Here is a 13,725-nt window from a genome sequence, read left to right as displayed (position 1 = left end):
CACTATAAGGAAAAGTCTTTGGTATATGCATATATCTACCAGGAAGTGCCAGGATAAGAGGGTTGAGGGGAGTGGAGTGTGATAGGGATGGAATGGGTGGGAGTGGTTTCTATGCCTTTGTTTTTTGGCTACCTCCCTTATGATATGATGATGATGATATGGTTTAACGTCACAAACTCTCCCCTATCAGAAGGCTACGACGGTGCCCCTCACAGAGGACTTTGTAGCGTGGAATTTAATGAACCATGCCCTTGGTTTAACTTCACCGGTGGTAGGATTCAAACCACCATCCCCTTGGCCTTCACTGTAAGTAACAACACCCTAACTCACTCAGCCAGCAAGCTTCCTTATAAGGGGGGAAAAAAGCCTTTGGTATAAGTATGTATGTATACATACGTATGTATGTATGTGTATGTATGTATGTATATCTACCATTACCAGCTGCAAGAACCGCTTATATATTGCCATTTAACTGAAGGCTGCAGGTCTTCAGTGAGAGTGGCTAGGGGTAATGGATTGATTGGTCATTAAGATAATCAATTAACTTCCATTTTGTAGTGACATGTGTGGTAAGTGCTCAACTGCCAAGTAGTCTTGAAGGGTTAAGAAAAAGACTTTTCAAGAATCATAGTTATATTGATACATATACTTACCAGGGTAGCATTATACAAAATGACAAAATAAGCAAAGCAATTGTTAATTGCCAATTTTTTCCCCTGATAAAGCAAAAATGAAAGAAGCATATCAGTGACTGCATATAAAACATACTTTTATACAAAATTTATTTACACACTTGAAATAAAATATACAAGAGCACATTTCGATGACTTTGAAGACAACTCCATTCCCATACAAGTTGTGGGAATCTGTCCTCCAGCAAATTCAGTTGTTCACTAAACTCCTCCCTTTTCAGGGGAGGAGCAGGTAAAAGGAACACTACCAATCAACTTGCTGAACCCACAGCTCCTAACTTGCTTCACCGATTTGGTGTCTTTTTTTTCCTTGTTTATCAAAACTGCTTTTATCATTTCCAGCAAGTGCCTAAGAGCTATAGAAGACACCACTTCTAAACACTAGCAGAAGAAACATGAAGGAATTTACTTTGCAAAAGATGTGAAACAGGTCTGGTACGTAGTAAGAGAGTTGGCTGGATAGTAGTGAAGCAACAAATAGTCCTGTTGACCAGATTAGGGCATAGTGACCTTTGGATGTAGTGCCAGTGCTTGCCCTGTGCATGAGACTTGGTCCTCATCTAAGTAAGATCCTCAAAACTTCTTGACTACAATGAGGCATATTAAATGGTCACATAGTAGCTGAGAAATAAAAATCAAACGCATCTATTTGGCGCTGACTACTATATGGTCACCAGGTCCATTATGCACAGCTGGAGGGAGAACACAAGTAAAACTTGCCCAACATGGTTTACTTGCATATTGAACAAACTCCACACTACTCACAAAAAAAAAAAAAAATTACCTTCCTTCATACTCTTCCCTTTCTCTTTCAACCTGCGTGTGAATATACTCCACTTATCTGAATCATTTGTTGGACCACAAATGACATTAATATTGCCCTTAAATTGCTTAACCCATAAGCGATGGCAATCAAAATGTTTTGTTTACTGCTTAGCTATTTTATTCAACAGGAGAAAAAATTCTAGTGTTTTAAGAGTTAAAGCTTTTTTTTTTTTTTTCCAATCAACCATTAGACAACAGTGATCATCTTTATGTATATTTTCTGGATATCACCTTGGAGTTTATTTTGCCAAGGAAAAACTCCCATCGCTCATGGGCTATGGCAACAGATTAGGAAAAGACTTAGGAAATGGATATACACAGCCTCCGCTTCATAGAAGAGTCGGCTCCATGGTTTTAACATCCCAAATCCCATAATGAGTCTCTTGAGATATCCTCCATACTATTCTTGGACACGAGGATCTTCAAATGTTCAAGGCAAAGGCAGCCTCCTTGCAATAACTGTTTCTTTGACAAAGGTTAAAAATGATCACAATAAAAATAAATTAAAAATTACTCTCCAACAAACCAAGGGACCTGTCTTCCAGTCACAATACATTTGCTTCATCTTCCAACTTGAGACGCACTTCAATCCGACAGGTCCCTGAACTAGCTTCTTAACTGAAGTCCTGAAAGGGATTCACCTCGTATTACAGTAGCATTGCATCCAGGTTTCCACACCTGCTCTCTGCAATCTCCTCTTATACACAGCCACCGACGCAGAATGCAACCTTACATTTGCCTAAGAAAACAGGAGGATAAGGCAACTGACCACAACGGGGCATTGATTCTTCCCCTTCTTTCACCTACAGAAGTAAAGGTTACACATCTGTCATCACTACTTCAAGATCTTTGCCTTTGAACATAGGAGGATGGATACAGAATTATGCAGAACATACAAGTAGGGATATGTCTCCCAAGTATTAATGGCAGAGTTTGGACAGACTGCACAAAGCAGTGACCAATGCAAGAATGTCCTTGTTATTTAGGAAAAAAATATACATATATTAAAAAAAGTACAAAGTCGTACTCTGGACCACAAGGCATTGGACCTCTGATAAGACCGTCTTTAAAGCCTCTCAAACCTTTAAAGCATTGTAATTTTGATATGATAGCTTCCTTGTATCAATCCTTCAACCTAATATATTTCAAATGTCCTAGCACCCTCTCATAGTAAGACTACCCAGTATACTCATTAGTGGTGCAATTATAGCACTACTACCAGGCATTCCGTAAACTTCAATCCAATAAATACTGATCCACAATATCTTGTAGAAGTTACTAGGATTTCTACTTGTGCAGTATATCATCTTCATTATATTCCATAAAAAAAAAGTCAATAACAAGTCTGTGTAGGATAAGTTGAGCCACTGCTTACAGAAGACGCAATTAAAAAGTTTTTCCTAAAGGACATAGTCAACTTCAACATCTTGAGTAACACGTTATATCATTAACCCACCATTAAAAGTATAGATTCATATATGCAAGTATTATTAACATTCATTTGACAAAGTTAACTCAATATATGAAGTCGGAACAAATCCTTCCTCGAAGACCATCGTTCTTCGCACTCTCGTCCAGCCGTCACCCTGGTCCAACTCTATTACGTGAAGTTCTTCACCTTCTGCCATCCCCATGCTGCCTTCACTTTGTGCTGGGGGGAAAGATTGAAAACAAGCAAGTGAAAATGCAAGTAGGTCAAGTGTTTGAAGAAAATACATTTGTATGTTCCAGTATTTCATTATTCTAAGAAGTAATAGGTATCTGGGGATTAACACAAAAAGAAGACTGTGCAAGTCAGTGACATGGCACTGTATGGAGCACAGAACTGGAATCTGAAGAAGGTAAAAAGGAAGTCTTAATTTGTTTGTGATGAAGTATTTATGAAGTATAGTGAAGTATGGTGGGGGTTATAAGGATCGACAGTGACAATTGTGAAGGTGGAAAGAATGAGTGAAGAAGGTCAAGCAAAATAGAATGAGGAAAGTAGAGAGGTGGATCAAAGAACGCTGGGATGGTTTGGGCATAAGGTAAGAATAAGTGAGGAGAGACAAGCAAAAAAAGAATAAGGAAAGCAGACAGAGGCAATTGAATAGATTGTATTGTTTATGATGTGGGTGTGTGCTTTGATTTGTCCATTCCCTTCTAAAAGGGTCAAGTCAAAACACAAACAGCTTGGATTAAACGTAGTGCAGCAAGACTAGTAAAAACACAGACACACTACACACACCAAAAACTTGATTTACACACCCTCTCTCTCCCCTAAACCCATACTGACAGGAAAGCATGCATTGATCAAATTTTCATGATTGACATGGAAAAGATTTTTGGCAAAGAATGTCACTTGGGATTTTATGGATTTAGAGAAGGCACTTGACAGGGTTGACAGACAGTATGGGATGGAATTTTGTTGAGGCTGGTCTTAATAACTCAAATATTTACAAAATATCAAATTTTCATGGTATGATAGATATGCAAAAAGGTTTTTGGCAATGAAGAAGAGTGTCATTTGGGTTTTTATGGATTTGGGGAAGGAACATAACAGGGTTGACAGGCATTATGGGATCTATTCCCTTTACAAGGGAAAAGGGGACAAGTGTGAATGTAGTAATTTCAGAGGGATTAGCCTGTTGAGTGTAGTAGGGAAGGCTTATGGGAGAATCTTAATTGAGAGGATTAGGAGAGGAACAGAAGGAGTAATTGGTGAGGAACAGTGTGGATTTAGGACGGGTAGAGGTTGTGTAGATCAGATCTTTGTGGTAAGACAGATATGTGAGAAAGCTATAGGAAAGGGGAAGGATGTTTTTTGGGCTTTTATGGATCTGGAAAAGGCTTATGATAGGGTAGACAGAAAGGCACTGTGGGAGGTTATGCAGATTTATGGGATAGGAGGAAAGCTTTTGGGAGCTGTCAAGAGTTTTTATGTGAGTAGTAGAGCATGTGTTAGGATTGGAAATGGAGAGAGTGAGTGGTTTGAAGTAAAGGTGGGACTTCGTCAAGGATGCGTTATGTCGCCCTGGCTGTTCAACTTATACATGGATGGGGTGGTGCGAGAGGTGAATGCTAGGGTAGTGAGTCAGGGATTGGAGATGGTTAAAGAAAATGGAGAAAAGTGGGAGGTGAGCCAGCTGTTGTTTGCGGACGACACTGCGCTTGTGGCAGGGTCAGAGGAGGGATTGAGGAAGCTGGTGGCAGAGTTTGGGAGAGTATGTGATAGAAGAAAGCTAAAGATAAATGTGGGTAAAAGTAAGGTGATGAGATGTACAAGGGGTGAAAGTGGCAGTAGACTGGAAGTGAACATTAAGGGAGAGCGACTGGAGGAAGTGGATAGTTTTAGATACGTGGGTGCAAGTGTAGCAGGAAAAGGTGGAGTGAAGGTGGAGGTAGAATGTAGATTGAGAGAAGCGAGTAAATGCCTTGGTGGTTTAAAGAGTGTAATGAGGAATAGACATTTGGGAATGGATGCGAAGAGGAGACTGTATGAAGGAGTGATTGTGCCAACAGCACTGTATGGGGCAGAAACGTGGAACATAAGAGAAGAAGAGAGAAGGAGTTTGAATGTGTTTGAGATGAGGTGTCTGAGAAGTATGGTGGGGGTTACTAGGCTAGATAGAGTGAGAAATGAGGAGGTGAGGAGGAGAACAGGGGTGAAAAAGGATTTGGGAGAGAGGGTTGATGAAAGAATATTAGGATGGTTTGGACACATGGAAAGAATGAGTGAAGAAAGACTAGTAAAAGAGGTATGGAAGGCAGATGTGGAGGGAGTGAACATGAGGGGACGTCCTAGGATGAGGTGGATGGATGGGGTGAAGGGGGCTTTGGGGAAGAGGGGAATGTCTGTTGAGGAAGGAAGGGAGAGGACGGAAGACAGAGGTGAGTGGAGAATGGTTGTATATGGATGATGTTGTGACTGCATGAGGAGGAATAGGTGGGGGGGTGGGGTAGTATGTGTGAGTAAATTTTGACGCAGCCCGAAGGGATTTCTCCCCGTCCTCTCCTTATATGCAAAGGGGGACGGAGAGGGGGGGGTCGCCGATTAAATGAAGCGGCCTTGCTGTGGATGTACTGTGTCTTGCGACACTGCTTCTGACCCAGGGCGGTGGGCAGGGTTCAGGGATGACCCGTCATCCAGGAGGTGCTCAGATGAGAGGAAGGGTGGGAGGGGTGTGGAGTGTATTTAGGGATGAAATGGGTGGGAGTGTTTTTATGCCTTTCCTTTTGTGGCTACCTCCCTTGGAAGGGGGAAAAAGCCTTGGTATATGTATGTATGTATGTATGTATTGCTGATGTATGGAATGGAAGTTTGTTGAGGCTTGTCAAAATGACTCAAATACTTACAAAATAACTCATGCAGGAGACTGCAGATTCTAAACCGATATCCTAATTCATTCCTAAATTATAACATTCTTACGTTATATATCACATACATTCTTAGTTCTACCATTCTTACTTATATATCACATACCTTCAAAGGCATACAGAGCCCTACACGTTCCAATGATGGGCAGTGCTTCATGCACATAAAACTCTTCCCCTTCAGGATCTCCCGAATCTGGCTGATCGTAGGTTTCTGATCCCGGCAGAGAGTTGTGACTCATTCCTATGCCGCTCTCAGGACTATGGGATGAGCTGTATTAGTTGGGAGAAGGTGACGGTTAACACAAAAAAAAAAAGACACAAATAAAAAGCCAGGCACTGCCAGGATCCAAAAACAAGTTCCATGCATCAGGCACAAACTACCTGTAAAGGTTTTCACCCTGACCTTTGGAAAGTAGGTCTCAAGCATTCAAGTGAAAAGCTTTACAATTGTTGTAGCAAAATATAAAATATAGCACTTTAACTAGATCATAATGTATATTTATATTCTCTTGAACCTACACTTGATGTCAATACTGCATATGAATGTCTTCATTTTTAGATTGCATTAATCAAGCAAAAATAATAAAAATAATAATAATAATAATAAAAGATAATAACTAAATAAAAGTATTGAAAATATATGAATTAACAAGAAATGCTTTACTCTAAATTTTTTAGAAGAAAAACTTTGATTAGCAGTGAAACATTTCTCTGAAACTGTTAGCATCCTATCCTGACTACACCAAAACATATCCAATCATATTGATTAGGTGGGACCAATAGAGAGTACTGCAAGATGAATGCCACACTTGCTCTTTTTCAAAACCTGCCAACTTCCTCACTTCCATCAAGAAGTGCAACCCTGAGGGGTTGACACTTAATTCCCAGACTGGGCCCAAGATCTCTCTCTATCAACTTCAACTGTATTTCTTACTCTTTTTTGACAACCAGCAGTGACACAGAAACAGTCCCACACTGATACAACACAGACAACGATAAACCAAAGTTCCTTCCCTGAGAGATTTGTACAACTGTCCAAGGACCAATGCCAGCCACTGTGGTGGTACAAGTTTCCACTTAGTGAAACTCAAGGCAACAATTGCCATTATTATTGGTTAGGTCTCATCTATCTATACTCATATACCAAGGCCTTTTTCCCCCCTTAGAAGGGAGGTAGCCATAAAATGCAAGCACCCACTCCTACCCATTCCACTCTCATCCACCACCCATCGTTTCACTCTCATCTTGGCTCCTGGATGAATGATCATCCCTGCCTCCCGCCCACTGGCCATGTCAGAAGCAACACAGCAAGAGACAGTACATCCACAGCAAGGCTGTGTCATTTACATGGCAACCTTCTCTTTTCATCCCCTAAACCTGACAATAGTTAGGCTTCATACCAGAGGTAAAAAAATATTGTAATAATATGCCTGGACACTTTGCACTGTCTTAGATAGAAGTGATGTGGGGTGACCTAGAATGACCTTTCATCTGCAAGGTGCTTTAATGGAAGGAGTAATGATGAATGGGTCTGGCAAAGGTGTGGGACAGGTCCAACATAGTTACGGACCAAATGGTCTCCTGTTAATATGGTTTTCCTTTGTAATCCTTTGTGTTGGGCAGATGTATGCTTTGACTTAGCCACCTCCATTCACCCATTAACTCCTATTCCTTCCACTTTCTTCCTTGCTTGACAGATGTTCCTCTTGTATCCAGTAACCTCTTTACCCCATCATCCACCTCATTTTTGGTCTCTCTTTCCACTTTCCAGTTTACTCTATCCACTTCTATTTTCCATACCCTTTTTGCAAGTCTTTAACTCATTCTTTCCATTTACCCAAACTACCTCAGCACTGACCCGGGGCAGTGGACAAGATGCAGGGATGACCCGTCATCCAGGAGGTGCCAAGATAAGAGGGAAGAAAGAGGGTGGAGGGGAGTGGAGTATGTAGGGGATGGAATAGGTGGGAGTGGTTTCTATGCGTTTTTCTTTTGGCCACCTCGTGTAAGGGGGAAAAAAGCCTTTGGTATATGTATGTACCTCAGCACTCTTTGATTTATCCTATTCAAGGGCTCTCTTTCCATCCTCTATTATTTCTTGTTCTCTGCATTCTTTTAACACCCATTACATTTCTCAAACACTTCATCTTGTGTAAGTGAATAACAATAATAAATATATTTGCCTCAAGATTCACTCATTAAAAAACACCCACCCCCTTAGCAGTTGCCAAAAGTCCTCAGGTCCTCCCACAGATCTCTCTAGAAAGAAACACTATGGCTTGTGTTACATTAATGTGGGACCATTTCTATATCACTGGCTTACAGCACCAGAAGGGATGCAGGCATTGGTTGTCAGTTCTCTTTATGTGGAAGAAGAAGAAGAAGAATATGAACAAGAAGACAAGTACCAGAAGGGATACAGGCCCTGGTTGTCAGTTCTCTTTATGTGGAAGAAGAAGATGATGAGGATGAAGATGAGGAAGAAGACAAAGATGAACAAGAAGACAAAGAGGATGATGAAGGAAAAAAATAAAATTCAAAATTATGTGGAAGAAGAAGACGATGAAGATGAAGACGAGGAAGAAGACAAAGATGAACAAGAAGACAAAGAGGATGATGAAGGAAAAAAATAAAATTCAAAATAATAAGAGTTCTTGTTCCTTGAGGCTGCATCCACCTCCAGATGCAGGTGAGGGTATTGATGGGTTTTGAAGATGGGTGACAGGACCATTACTTGCAGGTACCCATCATTAGTCCTGATGTGAAAGGAAAAAGTTATAAGTGAACAGAGACAAACAAAATGTTGAGATGTATAAGGAATTAATCAATCCATTGAAGGTAAATGTGGGTAAAAGTAAGGTGATGAGATGTACATGGGTACAGGATGGCAGTGAGTTGGAAGCAAGTCTAAAAGGAGAGAGGCTGGAGGAAGTGCATAATTTAGGTATTTGGGGGCCATATGTGGCAGGAAAGGGAGGAGTAGAGGTGTAAGTAAATTGTAGATTGAGAGAAGCAAGTAAATGCCTTGGGGGATTAAAAAGTGTTATGAGAAATATGCACCTGGGAATGGATGCAAAGAGGAGATTGTATGAAGGGGTGATTGTGCCAAGGCATTGTATGGGGGAGAAGACTTGGAATTTAAGAGAGGCAGAGAGGAAAAGTTTGAATGTGTTTGAGATGAAATGTTTGAGAAATATGGTAGAGGTTACAAGGTTGGATAGAGTGAGAAACAAGGAGGTAAGGAGGAGAGCAGAGGTGGAAAAGGAGATGGCCTTGGACTTAGCTACCTCCTTTACAAGGAGGAAAAAGCTCTTGGTATATAGTGTGAGTGTCCCTGGTCTCTCTTAGAGAAGAGCCATAGCCTTCAAGAAACCAGCAACAGCCTCAGGGTGTGACAATAAATCAATCAGAGAAGAGATAGTGTGTTGTTGTCTAGGAATTGTTAGTGTGGGACCAAGGAGTGATAATAATAGTGATACATGAAGGGTGAGAGGCCTAAGGAAGTGGGACATTTTAACTATTTATTTTATTGGGTGTGGAGTGTATTTAGGGATGAAATGGGTGTGGGAGTGTTTTTATGCCTTTCCCTTTTTGGCTACCTCCCTTGGAAGGGGGAAAAAGCCTTGGTATATGTATGTATGTATTGTTGTTTGAGATGGTGAAGCAGCCTTGCTGTGGATGTGCTGTGTCTTGCAACACTGCTTCTGACCCAGGGCAGTGGACAAGATCCAGGGATGACTTGTCATCCAGAAGGTGCCAAAATAAGAGGGAGCGAGGAGGGTAGAGGGGAGTGGAGTAGGTAGGGGATGGAATGGGTGGGAGTGGTTTATATACCTTTTGGCAACCTCCTGTGTAAGGGGGAAAAATGCCTTTGGTATATGTATGAGATGGTGAATGGAAGAGTAAATGTGATTTAGTTTAATGTCACAAATTCCCCCTATCTGGAGGCTAGGACAGTGCCCCTTACAGAGAGGACTTTGTAGTGTGGAATTTAATCAAACATGTCCTTGGTCCAACTTGCTTGTTGTAGGGTTTGAACCACTGTCACTAAAACCTCCATCCCAAGTAGCAATGCTCTAACCTCCTCTACCAGTGAGTTAGAGTGGGAATGAATATGAAGGTAATAACATTATTATTGACTTGAATTTCACCAAGCAAAAAAACCTGAGCCCCACAGCAGCTGGCAACAGTCCCTGGGCCCTCCAACAGATCTCTCAGGGGAGGACCTTTGGACTATTGTCCGTGCTGCATTGATCTACAAATGCTTCTTCGTCACCAGTAGTAGGAGGAGGGGAGCTGTTACCTGTGGTCAACTCTCCATGTGTGGAAAGGTCTAAGAAATACAGATGAAGTTGATAGGGAGAGATTTTTTGCCCCAACCTGAAGACCGAGTGTCACCCTTTCGGGGCCGCGATTCCTGACCGAGGTGAGGGGGTTGACGGGTTTTGAAAATGAGCAGCCCTGCTATCTGTCTTGCAGGACATATAGATACTCATAACTGGTTCCTGGGTGTGGAGGTGAATGATAGTAAATGTCTGGGAAGACTGATAAGTGTTATTAGATATATGAAGATCAATGTAATGTGAAGGTTGTATGATGGAGTGATGTGCCCACACTGCTGTATGGAAGAGTTGGAATATAAGTTGGATAGAGGAAGAGTCTGAATGTTATTTTCAGTGAAGTATTTGAGACATATGATAAGTGCTACTAATTATCTGTTGTGCCAAGTTTCATTACATGGATGGCAGCAGTCCTCAAGTCCTCCCATAGATCTCTCTGGGAAGATAATTAGGACTGCTGTCTGTGCTGTATTTGTGTGGGACACTTTCTGTCACTGGCTGAAAGTAGCAAAAGGAGGGGACCAGTTGCCAGTTATATGTGAAACTCTTGGCAGCAATTACCATTAATGAATGAGCAATGTCCAGCAATGAGAGTGTGGAAAGCAGAAATGGACAGAGTGAGGTTAAGAGGAAGAACAAGAAGGATGGACAGGGTCAGGGTGTTTTGGAGCCAAGTACATGAACTGGTTTTTGAACTGGGATGACTGTGCAAAGGAAAGGAGTGAATGGACTAAAGGAGGACGCCACGCAAAGGCATGTTCTTCTCATAGTCAGTCTGGGTGATGAGGGGGAGGGAAGTGGGTCACCATACAAACAAGTGGTGGGGATAAACCCACTCTGGATGCCAGAACCTCCTGTAGAACTGTGCCCTGGATACATTGCTTTTTGACACGAGCAGTGTGGTGTGTGGTGAGCCCTCATTCTTGAGAAGATGAGACAGGTTTTATTTGTTTATGATGAAGATGTGTGACTCACCCATCCCCCATGTCATGGGGGAAAGGGCCTTTGGTATAGATTATTCAAATCTTAAGTTACATAAAATAAATACTGAGCAGCTAAACTAAAATGATTCATTAAAAATTTTTGGTCCAAATTATCCACAACTGAAAGACAAAAAGGCTTCATTCTTGTCAAAAGAAAACTACAGAATCAAACATGTCTAGCTACTTCTTTCCACATGCAAAAGATCAGATTAGGATAATTGTCAATAACAAAACATTCACTTAGAAAAAGATTAAGTTAGAGAAATCTGTATGAATGCATGCTGCATATAATATAAAATCACAAATAGTAAGAATACACATAAAGGTCAAGACCAGCTCGGAGTCTAAATTAGAAGACAGAAGGTTGAGCAACTGACCCCTGAGAGGGAAGAGGGTCGGATGGAGGGAGAGGCTGTTCCACCGCTAGGGTTTTGCTGACCCCCGTGGCTAGGCTGGTACCACCACCACCACTGCCACCACCACCACCACCACCACCACCACTGACACGCAGATGCTGTGTATTGTTGGAAGGGTTGGTGCAGACTGATGAATCTGAGGCTGACCGTGACAGTGATTCGTCGCTGAGCGAGTTGCGGTGAGATGTGATGGAGGAGCGTGGGGATAGTCCATTGTTTGTGGATGCCACGCTGCTGTAGTGCCGAGCGAGGGAGGCATTAGGTGTTGTGGGTGCGCCACTGAGCGCTTGCTGGTGGTCGCTTTCTACTTCTTCGAGCATGGCCTTGTACCGCTGCAGTTCCACACTAAGTTTCTCTATCCTCTGGCAAGAATCAGTGAGCTGACCCATAATACTCATGGGATCACCAAGGGATGGATTGCCTTCATACACCTCCTTCATCTTGAGCAACCCATCTCTGCAAATTCAGAACATTGAATCAAACATTTTTCCAAGACTTTCAAAAACTCACCATCTTATGTCTATTCATATATATGCACATATGAGGCACCCAGTTCTAAACCAGAACCCTAAATACCACACATCATTGACATTACATTTCACAAGCACTACTAAGAATGCTACAAAAACATTAAACCTGCAGCCTACTACAGGAACATCTTTAATAACCTACCACCTGTACCCCCACAAAAACATGTTCCTTCATCCATTGAGTCATTATATTATTCATATGCCCAGGATTCCTCATTTCTCTCTGTCTCCCATTCCTCCTAACTTACGTCTCCACAATTTTAAATAACCCATCAGTTATACTTGTGCCTTTTTTCAACAGTTCTTTCCAGTTCCTCTACTGTAACATATTAGAATTGCTGTGATGCACAAATTCAATGACATCCTTACTTTGCTGCTGTTTCCTGGTTTAGTTTTGTATTTATATCCTCTATTTTATGGTGAATACGCTTCCTACGCTGATTCGGCGGAAGATCACTAAAGTCCTCCTTTTCAGAGAAAGAAAAGTTGTTCTGCAATGAAAAGTCACATAATCAAGCACTGCAACATCACCTTACAGAAAGTAGTATCATGTGAAATGGTGTCACACATTATGCCTTCTATTCAAAACAAATATAACATATTCCTGAAACATAACTTTAATTAAAAATGAAGAAAATATCTATAAATCACCATTTTATCTCACAATAAGCACTTATCATAAAAAGTACTGTATTGAAAATAACATGAATGTTAAAAAAAGTTGAGACAATGTCACAAACAAAATCTTACTCTAAAAATGCCAGGTAAAGCTGAGCAAAATCACAGAACACACGTAATGCAGTAGAATATTAAATTCTTTTTAAGGACAGTTGATATGAAAAATGTATCAAAACTTATGAAAGGTAAAAAGTCTTGAGGGGGGGGGAAATAATGGTAGATGTGCCACAATGCTGTCACTGTTCACTGGCTCCAGGATTAGTAAAAGAAAAGTCTCCATGGTTGAAGAAAAGTAATGGAGGTGATGTTGAACTTACGTCTTATTTAAATCATCTCCTGAGCTCTAAAGAACCAAAACAAGTATGACATAAATACCTTCAGATGATCATTATTTATTTTTCTTTAAGTTTATCCTGCCAAATCATCCCCATTTTATCAATCTACCTATCCTTTATGTTCTTCTACCAGACAGGATCAAAGTCGTCCTGAATTCATTCTACACCCAGAACCATGTTCTCAATTTGTTCATTCCATCAGTGGCAAAAGCATAAAAACAAAACTTGCTGAGTACCTGTTGGGTTTCATCAAGATAACTTTTTAATAATGAATGGATGGCATTGCAACTACGAATGTACATACACAATGTTCTTCCTTCAGAAGTTAACCTAGGGCAATTTACAAGTTTCACACAATACAAAATCTTAGAAATTTATTAGCTCCAAATTATTGTTTACATTTAAAAAATGGTTTCTTACTCATCATCATTTCCAAAACATCTTGACTCGATCAAAAAGAAAGACAAGAATATCAAGCAACATTTACACAGAAAATAATTACTTACTACAGATTTCAAGCATATAACTCCTGTGGTCACTTATTTCAACTGTTATTAAGTAATTGAACTA

At 40.8% G+C, this 13,725-nt stretch overlaps 1 protein-coding gene across 12 annotated transcripts in view; it reads right to left on the bottom strand.

The window, feature by feature from the left end:
* Positions 1–615: 615 nt before the first annotated feature.
* Cip4 (formin-binding protein 1-like Cip4) overlaps positions 616–13,725 on the bottom strand; it is a 403,349-nt gene continuing 390,239 nt past the window's right edge. For 7 of the 12 annotated variants that reach the window (XM_076212814.1, XM_076212815.1, XM_076212807.1 and 4 more), the window contains 4 exons: positions 12,512–12,633; positions 11,574–12,068; positions 5,980–6,143; positions 616–3,168 (listed from right to left, as the gene is read on the bottom strand). In XM_076212814.1, the coding sequence (XP_076068929.1) occupies positions 3,008–3,168; positions 5,980–6,143; positions 11,574–12,068; positions 12,512–12,633 (942 nt within the window). In that variant the 3' untranslated portion in view covers positions 616–3,007. The remainder of the gene's footprint in view (positions 3,169–5,979; positions 6,144–11,573; positions 12,069–12,511; positions 12,634–13,725) is intronic. The other 5 variants (XM_076212811.1, XM_076212813.1, XM_076212817.1 and 2 more) reach the window with 3 other exon arrangements.

Source organism: Oratosquilla oratoria, chromosome 30 (assembly GCF_046742065.1).
Source record: "Oratosquilla oratoria isolate Oo_2021 chromosome 30, ASM4674206v1, whole genome shotgun sequence".
NCBI classification, from domain to species: domain Eukaryota; kingdom Metazoa; phylum Arthropoda; class Malacostraca; order Stomatopoda; family Squillidae; genus Oratosquilla; species Oratosquilla oratoria.
This window is presented reverse-complemented; position numbering and strand designations above follow the sequence as displayed.